General features: G+C 44.6%; 1 protein-coding gene across 2 annotated transcripts in view; it reads left to right on the plus strand.

The window, feature by feature from the left end:
* Positions 1–26963, plus strand: part of C8A (complement C8 alpha chain) — a 56418-nt gene extending 29455 nt beyond the window's left edge. For both annotated transcript variants that reach the window (XM_024571265.4, XM_045204133.3), the window contains exons 8-11: positions 18234–18365; positions 18993–19150; positions 23346–23568; positions 26309–26963. In XM_024571265.4, coding sequence (XP_024427033.2) covers positions 18234–18365; positions 18993–19150; positions 23346–23568; positions 26309–26460 — 665 coding nt within the window. In that variant the 3' untranslated portion in view covers positions 26461–26963. The remainder of the gene's footprint in view (positions 1–18233; positions 18366–18992; positions 19151–23345; positions 23569–26308) is intronic.
* The last annotated feature ends 261 nt before the right edge of the window (positions 26964–27224 follow it).

The following is a 27224-nucleotide window of genomic DNA, read 5'->3' on the forward strand; positions in this document are numbered from 1 at the left end:
CTGACATCCCTCCACCCCCTCTCCTATAGTTTTGTTTGTCCATACATTCATTCTTTCAACCATGTTTGTTGAATTTTTATTATGTCAAGCTAACAAAATCAATATGGTCCCTGTTGTTGCAAAGCTCATGATCTAGTATAGGAAACAAATTAAACAGCCCACAATCCAGATGTCATCTTAGTTCCTCCTTTAATTCCTGCTCCTCATCAGGAATATCTGTTGACTTTACTTCTAAAACATATGTGCCAACTGTCCTCCCCCATCTATTACCATCTAGCTAGTCTAAGCTAGTTTATTCCTTACCTGTATGGTGGAACCCTTCCCTCCCTTCCTCCCTTTCTTCCTGCCTTCCTTCCTTCCTCCCTCCCTGCCTTCCTTTCTCCCTTCCTTCCCCCCCTCTTACCTTCTTTACTTTCTTCCTTCTTTTCTTCCCTTGCTGGTGTCATCATTCTTGTTCCTTTACATTCGAGCACACCAAGCTTACTTTAGCCTACAGTTGGGTATTAGCTGTCTTCTCTGTCAGGGTTACCCTTTTCCTCTGATGTTTGAATAGCTTTACTCTCATCATTTGGACATCAACTTAAATGTCACCTTTTCAGAGAGGCCTTTCCTGATCATGTAGTCAGGTCCCTCTTTGCTATAGAACTCTATGTTAATTTTCACAAAATCACTATTTACACAATAGTTACCATTGCTTACTGTCAATCCCCTCTCTCTAGAAAGCACGTTTCATGAGAGCAGAGACCTCATCTCTTTTGTTCATCACTATATATTTATCCCCAATGACAGTGCACAGCATAGTATGGCCTCGAAAACTATTGTTGAGTGAATAAATCAATATGTAACTGCAGATTGCAAAAAGAGCCATGTAGGAAATGAACAGGTTGTAGAAATAGACATTAACTGCTGGGGAGGGCCTGGGGAGGAGATGCTTACATAGCTTAGGAGGATCTGGGAAAGTGAGAGGAGGTGAAATTCAGACTGAGATGAGGTCCAAGGGTTAAGCAAGAGACACCAAACACAACAAGGGAGGTGTACTGAGCACAGTGGACAGCCTAAACTGAAGGAAGGAATGTGTGGCTGAAGCTTGTGGATAAGTGGGGAATGCCAGGGGCTGAGGTTGGAAGAAGCCTAGATGGGCTTCAGAGGGTCTTGCTGGTCATGGGAAGAAGTATGGACCACTTCTGCTGTACGATGAAAGCCACTGCAGTTACCAGCAGGGCAGAGCTTGAGCCCATGCCTGCACCAGCAGGTCATTCCACTGCTATGCAGAACACAGATTAGATGGGGTGAGAGTGGACTCAGGAAGGAAAGCTAGAAGCCTCTTGCTGATGTCCAGGTGAGGAATAAACAGTGGAAAGGAAAGACTATGATAGAATAGGGATAGATTTTTGAAAGGAGAATTTAGATACTTTGTAGATGGCTTAGGTGTGGATTGTGAGGAGTAAATTACTCCTTTCTCTGAATTATATTTCCTGTATACACACATATACAAACATACATGTGCACGCATGCACACAGATGCACACATATTGGGGTGAGAAAAACATGATGCGTTTGTGTGCTGTTGCCAGCTTCCTGGTAGAGATACCCTGCAGGTTTCAGAACTATGGCTACAGCAGGGTCCTGCAGCCATGAGAAGACTCCAGAATATATAGTTTAGAAATGTAGACATTATGCCAATTTCAATTACATATTTGTCTCTTCTGCTGGACACTGAACTTCTATATACAAGTTCTATGCCTATTCTGGTATTTTTGCACCTAGCTAGGATTGGGCTGTTGGTGAGTAACCCATGAATATTTGCCGAGCTGATTTAAATTAATCCTATTTCTCAGACTACTAATTCTCCATCATTTTGTTTGACTGTTTTCTCTTCCTCCACCTGATGTTTAAATGTGGGCATGGCCCTGGAAGTGCTCTCTGCACTCAGTCCCTGCTGGGTCACTGTCCTCACTTCCTCCACCTCTAGGAAGAGGAGTGACCCCATGTCCCCATCTGAATCCCTGCCCACCTTCCAAATGCCCAAGGGTGCTTCTGCTAGGGAGCTGAGACCTCCAGGCACTCACATCATGCCCTTCTTATCCCAACGCCCTCTGTGCTCCTCTCCCCGAGTTCTTCCTCCGCCAGAGACATCATCAACCCCCCTCCCCCACATTTACTGGACAGAGAGAAGTGGAAAAATAATTGACAATCTACTACATGCTAAGCTCCATATTAATCTTTCCATAATTGATATGCCTTCATATCAATCTTTTCACTTAATCCTTTTTAAACTTTTTTTTCAGTTTTACTGAGCTGTAAGTGACAAGATTATACATAACTGTAAAGACAAATTAAAGATTATATATTAGCTGACAAGACAAATATTACTGTAAGATTATTAAAGTGTATAACATGACAATTTGATGTGTATATATATTGTGAAATGATGTCCCCTATCAAGTTAGTTAACACATCCACCATTCCACATATACATATTTACCTTTTTTTTTTTTTTTGGTGAGAACGTTAAAGTTCTGTTCTCTTAGCACATGTCAATCGTACAATGCAGTGCTCTCAACTGGGCTCCCCATGCTGTACATCACATCCTCAGACTGTGCTCATCTTACAGCCGAGAGTTTGTGCCCTCCTGCCAGCCTCTGCCCCAGCTCCTGGTGACCACTTTTCTACTCTCAGTTTCTAAGAGGTTTGACTTTTTGGGGGGGTGGAGGGTTCCACGTGTAAATGATACCATGCGGTGTTTGTCTTTCTCTGTTTGGTTTATTTCACACAGCGTAATGTCCTTCATGTTGTCACAAATGGCAGGATTCCCTTATTTTTCTAAGGCTGAATAATATTCCATTGTATATCTATGCTGCAGTTTCTCTATCCATTCATCTGCCAACTTAGGTTGTTTCTGTAGCTTGGCTATTGTGAATAACACTGCTATGAACGTGAGAGTGCAGATACCTTTTTGAAATAATGATTTCATTTCCTTTGGATATATACCCAGAAGTTGGATTGCTGGGTCATAGGATAGTTCTATTTTTAATTTCTTGAGGAGCCTCCACACTGTTTTCCATAGTGGCTGCACCAGTTTATATTTCCACCAACAGGGGGCACAAATGTTCCCTTTCTCTACATCCTTGCCAACATTTGTGACCAGGAATCTTTTTTTAAATATATTTTATTGATTGTGCTATTACAGTTGTCCCATTCCCCACCCTGCTTTATTCCCCTCTGCCCTGCACAACCTCTCCCACCTGAGTTCCCCTTTAGTTCATGTCCATGGGTCGTACATATAAGTTCCTTGGCTTCTACATTTCCTATACTATTCTTAACCTCCCCTTGTCTATTTTCTACCTACCATTTATGCTACTTATTCTCTGTATGTTTTCCCCCTCTCTCCCCCTCCCACTCCTCACTGATAACCCTCCACGTGATCTCCATTTCTGTGGTTCTGTTCCTGTTCTAGTTGTTTGCTTAGTTCATTTTTGGTATTTTTAGGTTTGGTTGTTGATAGCTGTGAGATTACTGTCATTTTATTGGTCATATTTTTGATCTTCTTCTATTTCTTAGGTAAGTCCCTTTAACATTTCATATAATAAGGGCTTGGTGATGATGAACTCCTTTAACTTGACCTTATCTGGAAAGCACTTTATCTGCCTTTCCATTCTAAATGATAGCTTTTCTGGATAGAGTCATCTTGGCTGTAGGTCCTTGCCTTTCATGACTTCAAATACTTCTTTCCAGCCCCTTCTTGCCTGTGAGGTTTTTATTCTTTCCTTATCTTTCATCTTGGGTAACTTAATTATGATGTGACTTGGTGTGTGCTTCCTGGGGTCCAAATTCTTTGGTACTCTCTGAGCTTCCTGGACTTCCTGGAAGTCTATTTCTTTTGCCAGATTGGGGAACTTCTCCTTTATTATTTTTTCAGATAAGTTTTCAATTTCTTGCCCTTCTTCTTCTCCTCTGGCACCCCTATGATTCAGATGTTGGAATATTTAAAGTTGTCCTGGAGGTTGCTAAGCCTCTCCTCATTTTTTTTGAATTCTCGTTTCTTCATTCTTTTCTGGTTGAATGTTTATTTCTTCCTTCTGCTCCAAACCGTTGATATGAGTCCCAGTTTTCTTCCCATTACTGTTGGTTCCCTGCACATTTTCCTTTAATTCTCTTTTCATAGCCTTCACATTTTCCTCTATTTTGCAACCATACTCAACCAATTCTGTAAGCACCCGATTAGCAGTGTTTTGAACTCTGCATCTGATAGGTTGGCTATCTCTTCATCGCTTAGTTGTATTTTTTCTGGAGTTTTGATCTGTTCTTTCATTGGGCCATTATTTTTTGGCTTGGCGAGCCTATTACACAGTAAGGGGCAGAGCCTTAGGTATTCACCAGGGTGGGGTAACCCATGTAGCTAAGGTGTGATGCTGTATGTGGGGGAGGGGTCAGAGAGGGAACAATGCCACTTGATCTGCTCTCTGCTGGTGTTCAGTCACTTCCCCTCCTACCCACAATCAAATTGGTCCCTTCTGGTGCTGGCTCCTAGGAGTGGTTTTGTGTATGTTTTAGGACCCTGTGGGTCTCTCCAACGAACTTTCCTGTGAGGCTGAGAGTTTCTCCTGCTGCCACCTCAACCCCTACAGGTGTTTTCAGTTAGAGGTTTGAGGCTTTATTTCCCTGTACTAGAACCCTGGGTTGCACAGTCTGTCTTGCTCCCCAGTTGTTCCAGTTTATCTGTGTGAGAATGTGGGACTGCCAGGTCCACCAGCTGCCACCTTGTCACATGTCCTCTCCTCCCCAGCTTCCCATCTCTGCCCCCACCTACCAGTCTGGATGAATGTTTCTTCTTTAACTCCTTTGTTGTCAGACTTCCATACAGTTCAATTTTATGTCAGTTCTGGTTGTGTTTTGTTTTTAATTTTTTTGTCCTCCCTCTTTTGGTTATGCAAGGAGACACAGTGTGTCTACCTATGCCTCCATCTTGGCTGGAAGTTCTCCATGTATCTTTCTGATGATAGACATCCTAACAGGTGTGAGGTGATATTTCACTGTGGTTTTGATTTGTTTCCCTGATGATTCATGATGTTGAGCACCTTGTAATGTACCCACTGGCTCCTTGTACATCTTCTTACTTAATCTTCCTATGATTTTGTGCGAGATGCTAGGTTTTCTTCCTTCTACGGATGAAGGAACCGAGGCTGAAAAGTCCTATCACCAGCACGTGAAACATACATGCGATGGTCTGAATTATGGTCCAGGCTTCTTTCCTCGTTATCCCTGCTGCTTTTGTCAGGACCCACAACCTGAGAATAATTTTGACTTTTCCTTCTGTCTTCCCACATGCATTGTTAGTCACCTCCTCAGTGCCCACAACCTGTCCCTTCCTGTCCCTTCCCATGGTGACCACTGCTCACTATGCTGTGTCATGTTCTCTCTGCAGGTTCCCTCTGGCCAAGCAGGCATGTGCAATGAGAAAAGTATCAGAGCTTAGTTGAATATTCTATAAATACCTTTGGGAGAAAGATGGTGGTGGTCTGTTTGAATCACACCCCACCCTCTGCCTTTTTTTGCTAATGTAGATAGGTCCTGACATATTTGTTTTAGCTTCTGTGCCCTTGGTCTCTCAAAATGCAACATAAAATAGAGTTTCCTATCAGTTAAAGGATCTAAATAAGTCTGATAGGATGCCAGTAACAGGAATGCTGTAATGGAAACCATATATGAAATATAAAGTAAACTAATAGTCCTCAAGACACCAAAGGTTGATGATTCTATAGTTTTGGGCCACATTAAAAGGGCTGTGCAAAGACCTTACAGAAAATGACTTCTATTGATTTTTTTTCTTGTGAGGGAAACCAGTAGCACTTGGTGGCCCCATAAAAGCTAGCAGGCAGTTTGGTGGTGAGAAGAACACCTAGTGCTCTCTTTTCTTTGCTTTTCACGTAGGCCCTGCCATTTAAAAGTTAATACTTCACATCTCTTAAACGTATTTTTCCCATAACTAATGTACAGATAATAAGCTACTTCAAAAGGCTATTATGAGGATTAACCAAGAAGATATTTTTAAAAGCACTGTGAAAAGTAAAACACTGTTTAAACAGTAGCTACTGTTACAGGTTACAGTTTTAGGTGTGGTCAGTAGGTAGCAAAGTCAATTTGAAAGGGGTCTGTGAAATGAGGAGTATGCTGGCGATGCGATAGCAAGGCACGCAGACTTGGGAGTCAGATACATCTGGGCAGGGGCCTGGGTCCTACCGTTTAGTAGCTGCATGACCTTGGTCAGGGCGCTTACTTTCTCTGAACCGCAGTTTCTTTAAGACCTAAATGGAGTGATAACAAGGGTTTGTTTGAGAATAATTCCACGTGCATTTTGCATAATAAATGCTTAAACAGATTTTCCAGTTAGTGCAGGATATTAGCGGAGCTATATTTGGTAAAAGCATAGTTTCTGTCATGAGCTGTGTGATCATAGGCATGTTATTTAGTGATTTTAAGTCGCAATCTCCTTGCCTGCGAAGCTGGAGATATTAATGACATTTACCCTCACAGGGTGGTTATAGGGGATGCGTGAACTTATCTACAGAAAATATTTAGGGCAGACTCTAATAAACATGCAATAAATGTCAACTCTTGAAAAAGGCTCTGAATCAGATTGCCTGGATCAAATCTCACCTCCACCACGTATCAGCCATGTGACCTTTGGGTGAGTCAATTAGCCTCTCCATGCCTCAGTTTCCTCCTGTTCTTCTAAGTGAGGCAACGACAATACATACTTCGTAGGATCATTGTGAATGTGAAATGAATCAATCTATGTGAGCACGTGGCCCAGTGCCTGGCATGTAGTAAGAGGTAAAAAATGTTGCCTATCATTGCTGTGCTACGTGGGTGTTATCATCACCATGTTTTTTATTCTCAGCTTTCCAGTTACCTCTGTAATATTAACCGTCCTCTCCTCCTTAGAGTGGGGATAGCACGATGACCTGTCTCACAGGGGCCCGCAATTGGTCAGCTCTGAAATGTGCTCAGATGGAAGGGAAACCAGTAGCATTATGTCCGGCCTGCTGTGGCCAATGGTTCTGCTGTAGACTTGGAGCCTCAGCGATCATGCCTCCTTCCCCACCTGCCCATTTCTTTGATCAAGGTCATTCATTTCTGTCTCTAGAGCTTCATCCAGTTTTGGAGGGATTGCTCTTCCCATTTATCAAGGTCACTTTGAGTTCTCATCACTATCTTTCAACGTGTTAATAACTCTGCCCAAACCCATCATTCCTCCCTTGATAGATGCCAGATAACAGTGACCCTGGGAAGGACCCTTCCAGCCAGGGCATGGTACATTCAGTCTGTCCTTAATTGTTCCCCTTGAACCAGCTGGTCTACCACCTAACACAGAGGGCAGAAAGAGCCACAGGGACACAAAACCTGGCTGAAGTTTGTGTTACGTACAGTTCTACATTCTCTTCCTCTGCCTTCCCTTCCTTTCTTCATTCATTCACTCATTCATTTCTCTCTTCATGCAAAAACACACTCAGGAAGCACTTGCAACATGGTAAATAGGCACTGTCTACCAATAAGGTTCCTCTCATCGAGGGTTTATGGAAGGTAAAGAGGTTCCTCTTTGCCATAATTATCTGGATTATGGTCAGGGATGATTTATTACAAGGACAGCCAAATTGGTTACCACCTAAAATGAATTAACAATTTAGTTTTTATTCATTATAATTAGAGTTAACAGAAATATTTGGTTTTAATAAAATATGTTTATATATAATAACTCCTAATATGGGTAAAGTACAATACATTCACATCTGCTTTATTCAGTCTACTGATTTAAATGCTGATCTCATCCAAAAACACCCTCGCAGGGACACTCAGGGTAATGTTGGACCAAATAGCTGGACACAATCATGGCCCAGTCAAATTGATGTATGAAAGTAACCACCACAGGAAGGTAGGCAAAGGGGAAAGCTAGAGGCAGATGTAAGTAATAACTGTCAAGACAGGTGTAGGAAGTCTCACGCAATGAAATAGTTTATGCAAATGCAGTGATAGAGCATTCACTGAGTTCTAACTCTTGGCAGACAGCTGCTGAGTCTTTACATGCTTACCATCTCACCCGAGCCTCTTGGCAGTGCCCTGAGCTGTGTGCTGCGGCTGTCCACATTTCACAAATGAGGTGGACCAGGAACTGAGGGGGGAAATGACGTGTCCAAGGTGGCACCACGGGTTAGAAGCAGTGAGGTTTGAAATGAGGGCCTCTGCTTCCCAGTTCAGTGCTGCTTCTGGTCTATCTGGATATTTTATTTCACTCACCTTCTCCTTAAAAACCATTAAACCGCTTTCAATAGCTTTGAAAATGGTTAAATCAGGTTTTAAAGATAACTAAGGGAGCAGTATACTCAAATTGATCCCTAAACACACTTTTGGGCCAGTCAGACCCATTGTTTGGGAACTATAAGTGGGAGAATTGTTAAAGCTAAAACTGACCAGCTTGTGTTTGTCTGTTCTGAAGCTGAGGGATAGTCAGAGGTTCGGGATAAAGCATGGTGTGGTGGCACCTGTGACATTAAAAGAGGTATACCTCAGAAAAAGTGTCTAAGCCAGTGACATCAGGGGGTTTTAATAGCAAATGCTACTAGGACTGCTGAGTCGAGGATTATGTCACCAGCTAGGGGCTCAGCCAGAAAGTGCTATGATCAGTTGGAGATGTCTGTCAGAGGCAGGAGACAGGGAACGAAGGCCTCTGGGCTGTGTATTTCCTATTCCTTTAGGAGGATGAGACAAAAGCTTCCCAGATGATTAAGCTGTGTATGGAGAGTAATGGGGTGGGACAGATGTATAATTTAAGTCCCTCAAATTTCTCATACTTTTCATCACATTTATATGTAAAATTGCTGTTGCTTGCTTATAATTCCCTTTCAAGAAGTTTCCCTTGTTACCCAAAGTAGGAGGTAGGAAACAGTCTCTGAGGAAAACCCTTCCCAGAATCTAATTTCCATCCCTGCACCCATTGGTTCAGGCATCCATCCACTCATCCAGTAAATATTCATTGAGAACCCCTGATTTCTGGGGTCACACAGACTCCTGCCCTGGAGAAATGTGCAGCAAATTGGGGGCTAAGAACAATACAATGTGATATATGTTTGAATAGAAATAAATACATTAGAAGCACAAAGGAGGGATCAACCACCTTGTTGAGGAGCTTGTCTGGAAGACAAGGGAGCTGCGGCTTTCTAAGCAGAGAGTTTTGTGAGGCAGCAAGGTGACAAGTGTCCAGGCTCACTCCAAGGTCCGACTCTGTTGTGGAGGGCTTGCCCCTGAGGCCAGTGCCTAAGTGAGAGCAGTGCTGTGGCTGGGTTGTGGCTGGGAGTCAGGGTTGGGCTCCAGGGGACCACAGAGAGGATGACAGGTTGCAGAACGGCAAACTGCTAGAGCCCTGCAAAGGTGAGCATTAAGGAGAGGAGGGGCCCTGGCACTGGACAAATGGCCAGCATTCAAGTGAGCATGCTCTGGCCCTCGGGATCCATGTGTTGTGGCAGCAATGGACAAATTCACAAGGACTACAGAAATCCTGTGGTGAAAACCTGTGGAGAAAAAGGGATGGTAAGACCACTCTCTCACGGGGAGAGTGCACCGGCCCTTGCCCTGACAGGCTTTTATTGCTTTTCTGGGCACATTACATTGAGGATGGTCCTCATTTACTATGCACAGGTTCGCTTTAGGTGGTTACCTTTTACAGAAAACAAAGGAGAGGATGTTGCTAATTACATCAAAAAGGAAGGATATTTGCAAATGTAAAGGGAAAAGTGGTTGAACTGGTTACTCTCATCTTTGGAAGGTTTAGCATAGATTTTAGGAAGTTACTTTAAAGATATGCAGTAAACTTTTGCTGCCTCAATTCAGGGTGGGGCAGTTTTGGCAAAAGCAAGTCTCATTACGGCCTAGGTACAATGCAGGCCTGATTCCCCACAGGAGAACCTATCCATGGGCGTGGGTCCTGTGTGCCAGACCCCACTCCCCACTGGCTTTTCCGAGTGGGAGCTGGGTCCATGCCACGCGGAATGGTCTCCTATACCTGCCTAGCCCTTCAGCCTCACTGCTCACCTTGAGCTTCCTATACTGAGGTACTTGCTGGTTCTTCGACTTAATCATACTCACTTTGTCCTTGTGGCTTTACAGAAAGGAACCTGTTGTCCCTTCTACCTAGAACTATGTTCCCCTCTCCTCACCCTCTCCTCTTCACTGGCTAGTGCTTACTTAAAGTTGGTCTCTAGGTAGATAGGACTCCTCCAGGCAGTCTTCCATCTCCCCAGTTCTAGGTGGGGAGTCAGTTTTAGTGCACTGGGACTTCGCTCTGTGTATCACACTATCGCAACTGCCTGTTTCCATCACGCATCTTGTTAATGGCACGTCCCACAGTTTTGCCCAGAGGCTGAGGCTGCCCAGAGCAAAGGCTCAGTGTCTTTCTAGCAGGGATGGTTCAGAAGCCAAGCTCATGTATGTTGGACATCCTCTGGTGCTTTCCTGCAGAGTCAGGGATGGATTCCTGGACTCCTAAAAAGTCTGGACTAGATGGGACAGTGGTGTGAGCAGGAGCCTGATTGTGAATGGTCTTATATTTACAGCTAAGCAGTCTGAGCTGGCCCAGAAGGTCTTTTGCTGTGCCTGCTAACCAACCAGTCACCCTGAACAGACAGGCACTAGATTCTAACAGGCTCCAGGCTTTATCCCCTGTTACCATGACAACCAGGCTTCACAGTGATGGATGGTATTGATTGACTGACAGGCTCCTGGTATCTTGGCTCTGTCCCCACTCCCCTTAAGTCATTTGCATACACATGGAATTGAGAGATACTCAGTACCATCCTTATTTTGTCTTGATTTTGAATTCTCACCTCTATCACTGAAAACAGGCTCAGCCTTAAAGGAGAAAAGGTGCAATGATGTCAAAATTACTCCCAGAGCTGCCCTTAGTTCTCCCTCCCATAAGTGATGCAATGTGTGGTGTCATGGAGAAAATGGGCTTTGGATACCAACTTTCATTTAATCCCAGTTCTACTATTTACTTATTGTATACTTTGGGCAAGTGACTGAAAATATCTAAGCCTCTATTTGTTCATTTCTAAAATGGGAATAATTGTACCTGTTTGTGGAGTGTCATGTGGCCACTAAATAAGAGAACACATGGAAAAGCTTTACCTAGTACGTAATGATGCTTATCAAATGTGGGGGTTCCTGGCCCTTCTTCACTCACTCATGGCTCAAGAGCTTATACTGTAGAAACGAACTCCTCAGCCTCCCCTCTCCTCTCATGTTCCAGGTTCAGAATCTGGAATGAAGAACCCAATCTCTATATGCTGCAGCATTTCTAGCAACAGTAATAATAGTAATATTTGACCATTATTGCTAGATCTGATCCAGCACTACCCCCAGCCCCATCCCCGGCATGGCTTGGCATGGCTTCTCTCATTTAACTCCTGCAACAAACCTAGGAGGGAGACACCATTAAAATTCCCATCTTACAGATGAGGAAACTGTGGCACAGGGAGGTTGAACAGTTTGCCCAGATAGTAAGTGAGTGCGGCGAATTCCAGCTCAGGCCATCTCCATTTCAGAGCCTGGCCCCCAGCAACACTGCCTCTTGTCATGACCAAAATCATCTGGAAGGGCCAGCGACCCTGAAGATAGCCCCCAATCAGGCAGGAGAGAAGCCTGAGACTGTAGTCCCAGCACTGCCCATTGGGAGCACAGATTCCTATCTTGGAGCTGCTCTGTGGAATGAGGTGATTGTGGGCTGAGGGGCTCGGTAAGGCCACGCTGTTCATGCCAGGTGGTGAGTATTCCTCTGCAGAGTAACACCAATGTGATGAAATGGAATGTGCACCGAGTTTGGCTGTAGCCTACCTGACATCAAACCCCTATCTCAGAATGTTTGGTCATGGAACTCTGGGCAGGTAATCTAACCATAACAGCTAAGATTTGATGACACTTGACTGTTCCAGACACCGTTCTTAGGGACTCATGTGTAGAAACTGTTATTGCCCCCATCCTACAAACAGAGAAAATGAGGCCTAAAGAGGGTCAGTAACTTACCCCACACCACACTGTGAGTGATGGTAGAACTCTGACTCCAGAGTTCATGACCCTAACCCCGTAATTACTGCCTTTATCAACCTGAAAGCTTGTAAAAGTGGGTAAGCCTTCCAAGCCTCACAGGATTATTGGGAGCCCCCAGTGAGGTAATGCAGATAAAAGTGCCTTATAAAATATCGACTCTTGATCAAGGAAGCATGAGATATTACAAATATGTGATTTGCATTGTCAACCACAAGAAGGCCTGTGAGTCCCTAACATTTTAGAGGTGTTGTCGAGATACGTTGGAAACCAGACCATCACTGAGCACTTCTGAAGGCTTGTCACATGCCAGGCTCTGCACAGAGCCCTGTGAACTCAGGAGATGACTTCCTAAGTTTGCAGTATAATTGGGAGAACAGACCAAGAAATTGGCAATTACTAGAGCATGCTCAATATTATGTTGGAGGGTTCGCAGGGATATTGTGGGGACATAGATAGGGTACTCAGGAGTAAGGGGAGGTTTTTTAGAGCTGAAAGGAGAAGCTCAATGAAAGAGGTGTAGGGACTTTGTAGTCAGAGGTAACAGCACATGCAAAGGCACAGAGGCAGTTGTACTATTATTTCTAGGTGGTTGGGAGGAAGCATGACTCAGTGGTGAACAGAAGCACAGAGGCAACATGTACATTAGCTAACACTTCCCGGCTCACCCAGCCACAGACTACGCAGTCATCTTTTCCAATGTTATGACATGAAATAGACCATAGCATTCTTCCTTTCCATTCTGAGGCTGTCTTTGGGCTCAACCAAGGTAGCAGAGCAACATAGCAGATAAATCACAGCATCCAGATTGGCATTTGTTTGTTGCAAAGAGATAAATAATGCATTACACCTGCTGTTTTCCACCTGATGCTTTTAATCTGAGGAACGACAGAAACTTGGTGCATTCTGCTACCTCAGAAGTCAAGCTGCCTGGTTCTGCTTCAGAGCCACCTTGATGCAGCATCTCCACAGAGGCATGAGGACAACTCCTACACCTGCACCACGGCCAAGACCAGGTGGGAAATGAGCAGTAGACATGGTGGCCAGAGACAGTCCTCTGGGCTCCTGGCCTGCCAGGCAGGTAAAATAACAGCTCCTCTTGGGACCAGATGAAAGGGGGAGGTGACCCAGGGGTCTCCCAGTACTTCCTTGACTGATTTTCATCTCCTTTTCACTCTTGAGTTTGGGTCATATTGGCCTTTCTCAGCAGAATCCCTATGGTCTCAATGTTCTCCTTACTTTGTCTGCCCAATCCCTACTCATCCTTTCAGACTTGGCCCTGGTGTCCTTCCTCAGATGCCCAAGGAAGGCTTTCCTGCCTCTGCTGCCTTCTTCCCAAGTCCTCATCGCATAGTACAGCAATTGTCTGATTTCTTGTCTTCAGCTCTACACTTGGCTGTAAGCTCACTCAGAACGAGCACTCCCCTCAGTCCTCTACTTCCCGATGCCTGGCACACAGAGAGAAGTCATTCAGTACTCATCAAAGTTGTCTCAGTTGTATCAAGCAGCCAACAGCCCACCTCTGCTTGATACCTTCCAGGTACAGGCTGCTCACTGTCTTATGAAACAACTCATGTCTCCTTGGCCTCTGACCATCACAAAAATTTACCTTATGTGGAGCCTAAAGCCATCTCCCTGTAGCTTCTGCCCTTTTGGTCCTTGTTCTTTTCCTTGTAACCACACAAACAAGCCTAATTCCTCTTCTTCAAGACAACTCTCCGCAGAGTTGAATCCAGGTCTATTGATCTCTCTTAAAGAGAGATCTTTTGTCCCTGTTCAGGTGCATATCCCACATCCCCTCCAACATTCCCAAAGGAAATGGCTTTGAATTTCTTCACATCCTCATTATCCTTACACTTATTCTCTCCAGTCACTCTCTACTTTTATTTATTAACAAAGTTTTAAGTGTACACTACATTATTGTTAGTTAGAACTTACTAATCTTGCATAACTTAAACTTTAGGCCTGCCAATTAGCAACCCCTCCTTCATCCTTCTCCCCAACCCCTGGCTCTCTGATTCTACGAGTCTGACTGTTTTACATACCTCATTTCGGTGGAATCATGTGGGCTTTGTCCTGCAGTGACTGGCTTGTTTCACTTCGCATAGTGCCCTCAAGCAGGGCTCAGCCATGTCGTGGCATGCGGCAGGGTATCCTTTTTTTTAAGGCTGAACAATGTCCAACAGATGCCCTTTTTCTTGTTTACATTTAAAAGTGTGGCTCCCAGAACTTTTCCCCAGGCTCTGCATTTCCCTAACCCATGTAGAGAGTGAGATTATCCCCTTCTTTACTTGACTATCATTTTCACCTGGCTTCATTACCCTGTAGAGCTAGAAGTAATCTAAAACTAGGGCCTTGTCTCTTGTTCTCCTGCTAAGCAGTGCCTGTTCCTGACTGAGCTCAAGCACTTGTATTTTCCCCCAGGGTAGGATGTTACAGCTTCCCCAGCTGAATCTCATTTTGCTATGCTTGGTCTGTCTATCTATCCAGCCTTCTGAGGGCTTTTTGGATCCTGATTCTTTATCTGAATTATCCTTGGCTCTTCCTAGTTTCTTCTTCTGGGTAAGATACAATAAGCCTGGCTGCTAAGTCCATATGCAAGGCATTGGTAAAGGCTTTGGTCAAGACCAGGCAGAGGCCAGTGCTCTGCAGCAGGCCACCAGGGCTTCTCTGAAGGACTATGGTACTCAAAATCTGGTCCCTGATGCACTGCATAGGAATCACCTGTGATAAATCATTTAAAAATACAGATTGCTGATTACTCAGAAATATAGAATCTGCATTGATAGAAGTGGGGCCCAGGAACCTGTATTTTCAATAAGCACACAGATAATCTCAATGTGCAGCCAGGCATGGGAATCATCAACTCCAGATTTCACTGCATTCAAAAGCCAAAACAAATGGCAGTGTGATCTGACCCAAAGTTAACGTCTAAGGTGTCCAGCCTGATGAGGCAGGGGCACAGCCATGGCAGAGCATTGCCTGGTTCTATGGACGTGGTCAGTCCACCCTGTCACACACCCATCCGTACAAGTGCTACACAATTGCTCCAGTTCATTCTCTACTCCTTTCCCCTCAGCCTCCTCTGCTCTTAGCTTCCCTCTCTCTGGCTGTGTCTTAGATTTTGGACCCACATTTGAGCTCTTTCTTCTGCCCCACCCCAGCTCACCGGTCGTTGCTTTCCACGGGCACTCTGTAGAGAGCTCTGGTTCGGCCTCCCCATGGCTGTTGGAGAGACCCCTCTTCTCACCCCGGTACACTGAAACAGCAACTCTCGGATATAAACTAGTCCTCATTTAACATATTGTCCACACCTGCTGCCTTCTGCAGGCTAGGATCTTATTCAGATTTGCATCATTTTCACATTAACTTTGTTCTCACTGTATCTACATTGCCCAAAATACAATGTGCTGGGGTTGGTGCATAGTAGGTATTACTAAATTTTTCTGTCTGACAGCAGAGTCTGATGCACTAACTGGAACTAGTGAAAATACCATAGGCTTCCAGGCAAGAAAGACTTGAATTTGAACCTCAGGCCCACCATTTTTTAGCTGTATGGCCTTACAGAAGATAATTAACCTTTATGAACATAGGGCATCACAACTAAAAATGACAAGTGTGGGCTAGATATCCAAGGATACTTTTACCTCTCACACTGAATAAGTCACAGACCCACCCTTTCTGGGAAAGTGGGATGGCTACCCTACTTCGGGGTTCCCAGAAGGTAATTCTTTACAGTCAAGTTGTGCTTTTCAAATCAAGCTGCTGGAATTCTCTTCTCCCAGCAGCACGGGGCGGGCTGTCAGCACAGGCTCATAAGCATAATCACTCCACAGGCATCCTCCAGCCCCCATTAATCAGCCAGTCCTGTCACTTTAATTCGGCAGCACTCCACCACTCACCTAAGTAATTAATCTGGCTTCTGCCCGTGAATTCCTTTCATCCACTTTTGTTTACCACTGTTGAAGCATTTTTTAATCAAAACAATTAAATATGCTAAATCTTCCCCAATTAGGAATGCATTAAAAATTAAAAGTGCTTGAACAGAAATGGTAGAAGAAGCCCTTTGCCTGGTTCTGAGTGCTGGCACTTAGAAAGTCACTGCTCCCAGGCACTTTCCGCTCGGCGTTATTCGGAGACTGAGGTGCACAGAGTGACAGAGGGCTGGGCTGGAGGGGCCTTGGAGATAAACAGGTCCAACTGCTTGTCTGTGTGCAGGGGAAGCTGAGGCCCAGGGAGATCACGGGCCCTTTCTCAGCTCGTACACAGTGTGAGTGATGGGGACTTTGTTTTGCTCTGTGTTACTTTTTTTTTTAAATTAAAATTTGTATATATTTAAGGTATACAACATGATGATTTGATATACAAAGTGAAATGATTACTATAGTCAAGCTAATAATTTACCTATTTTTTCAGGTAGTTACCATTTTTGCGTGTATGAGAGACCATCTAAAGACTACTCTCTTCGAAAATTTCCAGTATTCAATACAGCATTACTAAGTGTAGTCCTCAGGCTGTCCGTTAATCAGCTCTGTATACACTTTCAGTTCACAGAACTGCAGCTTTGCTCCCTCTGACCAGCAATGCCCCCTTTCTACCTTCCGGTACCTGGCGACCACTGTTCTACTCTCTGCGTCTACAGATAGGACTTTGTAAGATTCCACTTAGAAATGAGGTCATGCAGTCTTTTTCTTTTTGTGTCTTCCTTATTTCACTTAGCATAATGTCCTCCAGGTTCATCCAGGCTGTTAATCTGTAAATGGCAGGGTCTCTTAATTTTTTAAGGCTGAACGGTATTCGATGATATATATATCTTCTCAGTTTTTATCCTCTCATCTGAGTGACTGAGGTTTGAATTCAGGATTTCTGACTCCTAAGGTTCTTTCCATCAGAAGCCCTTACTTACAAAGGACTCATGGCATTCATGTACTCTCTCTTTTGTTTCACAAGCCAGCCTATTCTGAAAATAGTTATTGTGCTCCTCCATGGCTAACATTGCACTGCTACGCTGACAAGAGAGTGGTGAATGAGATAAAAGTCCTTGGACTCGTATACAGTGTGCAGTTTAATTGGGATGCAGGCAGGTAAAATTTGTTGCTGAACGCTCCCTTGAAAATATTCAATCTAATCCTCAACTCAATTGAATTATAGCCCTAAATGATTTTTCCTTTGTGGTTGCTAGTATAATATAACAACTCGTAATAATTATTATATAGTTGCAATTAATTAAAAGTAATGACATTTCAAAAATACGAACTCCAGTTCACAATCTTCAGAAGACTTTAGCTGCGGAAAGGGTTGAACTCTGCAGCAGTGGTCAGTGTCTTGCTCACTCTGTTTTTCTAGCCTTATCTTGCCAGGCCAACCAAGGGATGGAAACCCAGCTCTGGTCACTTACTGGCTGTGGGATGGAGGCAAAATGCTTTACTACTTTCAGAATTATGTTCCTCATCAGCAAATTTCAGGTTCCTCAGTGGGACAAATACAGAGACTGCTAATGCAGGACTCACAGTTCTCCTGGGGTTGGAAGGCAAGCAGACTCTCCTTGGAGAGATCTCCATCTTCTCACAGCCCTCTGGCCTCTCTGGGGTGCAAAGAGAACATGGGCAAAAGGAATTGTGATGGCTCTGATCATTCAGGTGTAAATAAAGCACCTTGGTAGCTCTGAAGAGAGAGGAAATTGATTCTGATCTAATCCAGAAATGCTTCATGGAGTAAATGACATTTGAATTGGAGCTTGAGGAAACTTTGGAAAGATGGTGAAAGGGAGAGAGGAAGGGGCAGCATGTACAAAACTGCAGAGTGAAAGTGGGCCAGGCACTATGTTGGGCAGAGGGGTATATGGAGATGAATGAGAATCGCTGTCCCAGGGAGGCCCAAGGGAGAATGTGCAAAGGAAAGGGAACTAACATTTTTGAGCAACTGGTATGTACAATACATATTCCTTCTTATTTCAAGAATTATTTGGGCTGGAACCACTCAGAAGAGAACATTGAAATTGGGCTAAAGAACTGGATTTCAACCCAGATCTCTGAGACTCAGAAACCAAAGCTAGCTTTTACGACTGTGAGCTGGTGGCATCCTATTAACAGCATTTTAGCATCTCGGCATTTCTGGTTTCTATCTCCCTGCTGCAGAGGTTACCTTTGAAGATATCCAGACGTGCTTTGGAGTGTCTGTGGGCATTTCTTACGTCTATTCACCAAACCTAGAAATTGGAGGAGGTTTATTAGGAAAACCATGTAAAAAACATGGAGGTGGTTCTTCTGGTAAGTATTTAGTTAAAAGTCTCCTGAAAAGAAAGGCCAGACATTTCCTTGGACACACACGCAGGACCTGAAAACGATTCCATTTCAGTTGATGGTCCAACTGCTACTCATGTCTCAGGGCCTGAAGTCAAAGGGTTTCTTCTCTCTGACGCCCTTCCCACCTCTCTCCATTTCCCTGCAGGGATTCATTCACTTTTTTAGAAAACCCACTTTTCTTCCTGACCTGTCTCCCATCCTCCTGTAGATCTGACCATGCCTTTCTCTGCACCCCTACTGAGCCCCATGGAGGCATTCACTGTTTAACTGGACCTATTTGGCATATGGCAGGCATTGAGTAAGCATTTGACATGTGAATGAATAAAGGAATGAATTATCATACTCTCTCCCTCCTCCATGTTGGGCTGGGTGGTCCTCCCATTGTCTGCTTTAATCCAGAGTCTGGGCCTGTTTCTAAGTGTTGGTCCTATTCTTCTCCTTTGTCCTGTTAGTTAACCAAGCAAGGTAAAAAGAATGGAAGGCAGCTCTAAGAAAAGCACATAAACTTTGTCCCAAATCTCATTAGTGATGCTTGCATACCCATCCTTTGGTTTTTTTGGAAATTAGCTAATGCATTTATCCTCTTGATAGATTACAACAAAGATGACTTTGCTGTGGAAGATGTCATTGCTCGGGTGCGAGGTGGCAGTCCTGGCTGGGGTCTTGGCTTAGCTTACAACTCAAGCACCATTTCGTATCGTTCCTGGGGGAGGTCACTGAAGTATAGTCCTGCTGTTATTGATTTTGAGGTAAGTCTTTTCGCAGTTGAAGAAACTCTACGTCCATGAGGAATGAAAGTGAAACAGACCAGATCCTTTCATATTTCTTATTACGAGCCCATCAAAGAACAAGATTAAATGTTAACGGCACACTGAGCTGGTGGCCCTCCCCACGCCTGACTCTAGGGAGTCTGTGACTTCAGACCCGGGTTGAAGGGGACCTGGGCTCAGACGGGTAGTATCTGGTCAGGACCCTAGTTTCACACTAGGAGTCCCCGGATTTCTTCAGGCTTGGGTGACATTTAAAAAAATAATAATTTGTATTTATACATACAAGACTTAAAAAAACACATCTGTTAAATTGGAGGTTGGCAAACTTTTTCTTGTAAAGGAGCAGATAGTAAATATTTTAAGCCTTGTGGGCCATGTACAGTTTCTGTTATACAAGTTTTATTTCTTCTTATTTTTTTTACAACCTTCTAAAATATAAAATAAAATATATACTTTAAAAATATGCATACAACTGTAATTGAATAACAATAAAATTTAAATTAAAAAAATAAATAAAATAAAAATATGAAAACCATTCTGAGCCCAAATTCCATACCCAAACAAGCGATGGGTTGAGTGTGGCCCCAAACTGTAACTGCAGGTTGCTGCCCCTGCTCTCAGTGATCCTCTGTTTTCAGCACAGTGGGGCCCCGCCCCGGCGAGGGTGCGATTATCCCCATTGGGAAGGTTAGGAAACCGAGGCTCCAAGTACTCAAGTGATTTGTGTAAGATCACAGAGCTCATAGGTAGTAGTACCTGGATCTCAGACCTGTGGATTTCATATCTGGTTCTCATTTCCCTCTATCCTAGCCCCTTCCTTAAAGCCGCAGTTATCAACCACCGGGGGCAATTTTGTTCCCACCGGGAAATTTGGTAATGTCTGAAGTCACGTATGGTTGTCACAACTGGGAGCGTACTACTGGCATCTACTGGGTAGAGGCCAGGGATGTTGCTAAACATCACACAATGCAAAGGACAGTCTCTACCACAAACAAATATCTATCCCCAAATGGCAATAGTGCCAGCGTTGAGAAACCCTGTCTTAAGTCCCTAACCGCACAAAGGGAGTAAAATAGCATTCATCCTGCAAATAAGTAATGATTCTACCAGTTGTCTTATGCAAGGGTAATCCATTAAAAGAGGGTTATATTGGGGGCTTTTATATAAAATATTATTGTTTACCTGCCAACGTTCTCCTGATCTTTGTCCATTTTATACATATAATTAAAGTTTCAGGTGTAGATCCATTCCTCCTCTTAAAATATGTACCAATAGTTAAACCTAAAAGCCTATTATAATACCATGCTCTCTGTGAAGAAAGAGGTCCAATGAATTAACCTGATTTTATTTCTTCTTCAATAAGAAAGGGACCATTTTCACACACCTGTAATTCACACAGGGTCTGAAAACTTCTATCATCAAACTCTTAGTGATTTGGGCAAAAACTGTAGAATTGATATCAGGAGAAATAAATAAACTTTCATGGGTGAGAGGTGCAATTTGCATTTGCCTTGAGCACACCTTCCAAGGGAAAGACTCATTCATCATTTGGAGAAGACCAAATGCTATCTTTTGGGAAAGTCTGGGTTTGGGGAGAGAAAGATACAGTTTGGTTCATGGCTCGGCAAATTTTGATGTGTAACCTTTGACAAGTTACTTAATTTTCTGAGCCCCATTTTCTCGCTCTGTAACGTGGGGATAATAGAATGTTATGTCACAAGGTTCGGGAGAGAGAGGTTGGTACTTAGGAAATGTCAGTGGCAGAAACAGGTTCACAGAGGATGAGTGGGCTGGCTGAGGCTCCCGTCTGGTAAACGGCTGAGCCCAACTTGAGACACGTGTGACAGACTCTAACACCCACAACCACAACCCACGTTACCCCCTGCATAGTCTGCATTCAATACATTACGCTGCTGGTGGTTACAGAGCAAGGCAATGACACAGCTAGAGCTGTGCTTCAAAGAGAGAACGCTCACAGAGGTATGAAGGATGAATCACAGGAGAGAGAGACCGTAGACAAGGGGGCGAGTTAGGGGGTTATTTGGAACCTGAAGATCAGAGTGGAAACAATTATTTGCTTGCACATTCCCAGAACATAGCAGTACTTATTTATGGTAGGTACTTTGAGTGAAGGTAGCCATCATGTTATATGATATGTTGTGATGTTATGATGTTGTGTTGTGTGGTATATTGTTATATTATGTGTTAGGCTATTTTGTGTTGCCATATCACACCACTTTGCCTTCTCTGAATCTATTTTCTCATCGTAAAAGGAGAACAAGACCATTGCCAATATCTCTGCAAGTGCTAACTTTCTAAGTAAGGTTCTTCTTCTCTACTCTTCCTCTCCCCTTTAAGTCCCCTGTGGCACTAAGGAGTGCTCCCTTTCCTCTTATTGAGCGCTCTAGGCTGGAGCAATGAGAGATGTGAGATGCTGTGCTAAACTTTGCTGGAAGGTCAAAGGGAATTGCCCAGTGGTCCTGGGCTTTTTCTGGAACTAAGAGCCACCTTAACCAGGGCCAAAGGGCAGCCCATTCTGCACGGACTTCTTATCAATGGGGCCATATTCCCTGAATTTCCAGTAAGTTGTGTTCTTCCCTTGGCTGGAAGCCTAGCCAGTCCTGACATGACCAGCCGATGACCTCAGCCACAGCCCCTGACCACAGGCCAAGGTCTGTTTGCCGCAGGTCTTTCTGTACACATTTCCAGGAACCCATTCAAGGCTACTGCAGTGCCCTCCACTGACTCTGATTCTAGAGAAGTCAGATAGCTCCTGGAGGCTCAGTCTTCTCCCTGAGTTTCTCAATGACCTTGGCAAATGACTCCCTCTCAGGTGACTGTCCTGTAAAATGAGGCAACTGGAAACGAGCTTTCATTTTCTGATTATGTGTGAAAATATCCAGCATTATTAATCATGTTGAAGGTAACCATACATACCTGCAATTCTAAAAATATAGACTTTTTTTACTATCATCATATCTAACTAATAAAAATGGTGCTTTATTTTATATTGTTCTTCCCTTTGCAATGGTATCTCACATTCATTACTTCTTTAGATCCTCCTAAGAATTCCAGGAAATGGGTTATTATTTCCATTCCGTAGATAATGAGGCTCAGGTTTCGAGAGGGGCAGTTAGGCATTCTAGGCCACAGAGCTAGGAGGTGAGCAGCAGTTATTTAGCTTTTACTATGTGACACCAATCGACTGTCATCCTCACAATAAATGTGGAAGGTAGGGCTCTTTTTCTTACATTGCAGATGAGGAAGAGAGGCTCCGTATGTAATGGGACAGAGATCACACTGCTGGAAGCAGTAGAGGTGGGGTTCGAAGCCAGATTTCCAGCCTCCAGCATCCATTCCCTCTGCTACATCTATTACAGTACCCCAACCCCGGGGACATTGTGTCCCCTTGTGTCCCCCAGGGGACATTTGGCAATGTCCAGAGACCGTTGTGGTATTTACAGCTAGAAGGTGCTACTGGCATCTAGTAGGTAAAGGCCAGAGATGCTGCTAAACATCCTGTAATGCACAGGAATTGTAACAAAAAGTGTCCAGCTGGAAATTCAGTAGTACCAAGTTTGAGAAACCCTAGACCATGACAGTCATGCCTGGAAAGGGTTGCCTCAAATGTAAATGACGCCCACCCTTCCCCATACACGTTACCACCCTGACACCATTAAGGGACGTGCTTAGCAATGACAACATGAGTACCTATCAAGGACTCTGTTCATTCCTATGTTGAAGGTTGACAGTCAACACGCACACACATGCACACACAAAACTTTTACACCCTTCCTAATTTCTAAAAGTGTCTGGAGAGGACAGATGAGTTGACACAAACGGCTTTTGAGCTCTGTCTTACTCGGAAGTTGGGGGACCACACATTTCAGTTAATGGTGCCCAGGTTCAAAGTAACTCTTGCACTGAATGGTGTGATCCTGAGCTGGTCACTCAGACACTCCCGAGCCTCCACTTCTTCATCTGGGGGCTAGGGCTGATTTAGTTCCTGCTTCCCAGAGTGGCTGAGGGGATCAAGTGCAGTGGGATGAAGTGGGGTGTCTGGCTCTGTGCCTGTCCTGTAGCACACCTTTGAGGAGCTTGATGGCCAGTTCTTGGGCTCTGGGAAACTGCACAGAGCCCAGGGAGGGACCCTCTGTTCTTTCTGTGCCCACAGATGAAGCCTGTCCATGAGCTGCTGCGGCACACGACCTTGGGAGCCCTGGAGGCCAAACGCCGGAACCTGCAGCGGGCCTTGGATCAGTACCTGATGGAATTCAATCCCTGCCGCTGTGGGCCCTGCTTCAACAATGGGGTGCCCATCCTCGAGGGCACCAGCTGCAAATGTCAGTGTCCCCTGGGTCGCAAGGGCTCTGCCTGTGAGCAAATGGAAGAAAAGAGTAAGGCTCCTGCATCCTCACTCGGGTTCCAGCCTGCCCCAGCTCAGGGAGGCCAGCTCAGAAAGGGCTTTGGGGTTCCCATTCTCTCTGTCCTATGCCCTCTTGCTCACTACTCTGAGAGCCCCCACACTGAGCTCTATGGCTGACCCCACACTTAGTGGTTCTTACCCTTCCTCTCTGCCATTAAGACCCTCTCCCAGAAGATGAAAGAAAGGTTTAAAAAAAAAAAGTCTGGATAGGTATATCTAAGATTCTGCTCTTAAGTCCATAAAACAAACTGTTGAAGCACAACAGTTTGATGAGATGGAGCCTGGTTTTTAAATGAGATGATGATGGGTTATAATTTCCTCATCAGGAGGCAGGGTAGCACAGCTCTGCTGTCAACTAGGCCTTTGAAACCCAATGCTGCCAATTTTCATCTGGAAATCCCCTATAAAATGGGGATGATATCAGCATGTTCATCACAGGTTGTGTTGAGGATTAAACTAGCCAACACATGTGGCAGGCTATATTTTAAGTAAGAGGAAGAGAGCTTCATTGGTAGAGGTCTCTCTTGCATCAGCACCTGGTTTAAATCACTCCTGTGATGGCTGAAGGTGTACAGATTGAAGGCCGACAAGCTGCCTGTTACTGTGTAGGAGAAATCCTGAGAGGGGTGAGTCACAATGGTCAGTGAATTCCCGAGTCTTTATGAAGAAGGATGCCAAGAATAAAAATCAAGCAGACCAATTACCAGGGCCAAACCTGGTACAGTTTCCTCACGTGAATTGGAAAAAGGTACTGCCTGACAGGTGGGGAAATAAAAGGAACAACGAAAACCAACCACTCAGGGCCAATATTGCCCCGCTCTGAGCCCCAAGGATTTCTTGACTTTTTAAGCAGAGTGTGGATGGGATTTCAGCCCCCTCTTGCCCCAGTGGCCAGGCAGCTCTCCCAGAGCGAGAAATGAAGAGAAAGAATAACTCACTCTTGTTCTGTGCCAGCCCTCTCACAACATTTCATGTGCGTGAACTATTTATTCCCCTAAGGATGTTATGAGATAAATACTATTATTAGCCCCACTTTACAAATAAGGAAACTGGGGCAGGAGGGAGATGAGATAGTTTTCTCAATGTCATCTAGCTGAGGCGTTTCAGAGCTAGAATTTGGACCCAAGTGGTCAGATGCTAGGACCCAAGCTCTTAACTGCTCCATTTTATTGATTTACATCCTAAGAGTCAGAAAATTTGGGGAATGAGGGCAGAGATTCTGAGATGATTACATTTGACTACCATTTTGGGGAGTGGGGAGGGAGGGTTTGTCCCCAGTCACAGTTAGCAGCCTGACTTGGCTTAAAGGGACAAACGTGAGCCTGGCCTGGGTAAGTATAATGATAGCACATCAAGGGCCCTTAGAACCAGTGACTTCCTTGATCCCTGTCCACACAGCACAGGCACAGAAGAGGGAGCGAGAACTACCTAGACATGCCTTTTCAATGGTCCATGCTGAGTCGTATGTACACACAATGGGTCTTGGAGACGGGGGACATGATGCCAAATGCTGTGGGGGTGGAGGCAGGGTGCAAAGGATGGGGCTTCCTCCTCACAGCCCCATTCCTCCTATAGTTACATTCAGCCAGTTGTAGGAGGCTCATGGTGTTCCACTGACCTTGTACCAAATAGGTTGTGGACATCAGGGGCCTTGGGGCTATCAGATCAGACTGGTATTTCAACCAGACAGAGATCTATCTAGCCAAAAAAAAAAAAAAAAATCTAAGGCTGGGAAGTCAGCTACAATGGAGACCCGATGATGCAGGTCCCAAAGGATTTTCCCAGCAAACCTTTGCCTCTGAGTCACAGAGGTGGGAGAAACAGAGACAGAGAACCTGCTGGGGCTGCCCCACCAGGGGGTATAATTACAGAGCTGGAAGGAACTTGAAGATAATGTAATCCAATGATATTCATGCTTGGATCTGAGGAAACTGGGGGTGTTAGGGGCTGCCCAGGGAACCAGGGTGAGCCTGATAGACACCCCAGCTTCAAACAGAACAGTTCCACTCTCATTTGACTTCCATGTTGGGGCCTGCATTTTTTCATTTTAGAAAAAATAATGAAAAAACAATAATGATGGAAAAACCCTACTGGATTAGTCTACCCTCTTCATTTTACGGAGGTGAAAACTCAGTCTGAGAGAGAGAGAGGGGATGAGCTTGCACAAAGACATGGCGCCAGGAGGAGGCAGCAGCCCCAGGCTGGGTGGATCGTATGAGCTGGGTTTCCAGAGGCACATGGTCAGTGAGTGTTCTGATGCTCTGTGCAGAGAATCTGTCACCCACCCTGGCTCCACTGTCAGAGTCTGAGGAGCTTTGATTTGCAAGCCCTCATTCAAAAATCCAGCAACCCTCTCTACAGGGGTGTGTGTGAACCCCCAGCCGGGCTGTGCTCCCTTTTCCTCCCACCCTCTGGTGGCTGCGTCTTTCTTCCAGAGGCACATGCCTCCCTGCCTTACTCTGCTCTCCATCTTCCATGGAACCACAGACTCTAATGTCATGAGATGGGCTCTCAGGGGCCTCTTCTCACTCCATCCAGAGTTTTAAATTAGGTGATAGGTGGAGAGCATAGGTCTTGGTTTGCTACACCAAGGCATTTCCCTGAGGAGGGATTACGGACCACTCTAGGGCAACAGGTAGTCCTCCCTCCAAGCTGTCTGAGCTGCTTCTTGTATGCTAACTGCCTTCTCCCCTGGGAAATGATCTGCGCAGGAGCCAAGGCGGAAGGTCACTGGAGCTGCTGGAGCTCCTGGTCTGCTTGCACATCAGGCACTCAGGAAAGGAGGAGAGAGTGCAACAACCCCCCACCCAAGAATGAAGGCACCCCATGTCCAGGGCGAGCAGTGCAGACCCAAGCTTGCTGAGGACCTCTGGGCACAGGCTGGGACACACGCAACGGATGCCACCACCTGAAATACCAAAGGATAGTGACTTCTTGCAGCTGAGAGGAAATGCCAATCAACATGGACTTCTTTGTCCTGCCAGCTCCCAGGCCTAAGACAAGGCTGTGCCATCTACAACCAACTGTTTTATTTCTCACAAAACTCAGCCATCCACCAACCAGGTGTTGAATGTTAACCAGAGTCTCAGTCCTGCTCACAGCACTTTGGATCATAAAAAAAAAAAAAAAGAAAGAAAGAAAGAAAAAAGAGAGAGAGAGAAATCTCAGCCAATGTCTTAGAGGAGATTAGGGGTACAAAGCAGGCAGAAGCTCTTGAAACAATCAATGGTCAATAAAACAAAGTATGATGAGAATTATCTTGGTTCTTTGATAATAATGTTTGTTCAATCATAGAAGGATTATTAGTAAGATAAGAGGATAATGAAATAATGAGAAAAAAATTAAAGATTAACTTGAGTTCCTTCAATTTGCCTTCATTTTTGACTCAACATTTTCTTCTGTTCCTTCAATTAATCTCTTGTTTGCTTAAGTTGTTACCACAAATATCACGTTTCTCCCAATTATTTTCTTACACTAGTCTCTTCCTTCATTGCGTTTTTGACAATTAGTAATTACATAGTGGTGGCCACATCTCCTGTGACTATGTATGACCCTTCTCTCCAACCTGAGGGCAGGGATTAGCTTTGTTTGGCTCAGCACTGTGTCCCCAGAGGCCAGGGCTGTGCC

Source organism: Desmodus rotundus, chromosome 3 (assembly GCF_022682495.2).
Source record: "Desmodus rotundus isolate HL8 chromosome 3, HLdesRot8A.1, whole genome shotgun sequence".
NCBI classification, from domain to species: Eukaryota; Metazoa; Chordata; class Mammalia; order Chiroptera; family Phyllostomidae; genus Desmodus; species Desmodus rotundus.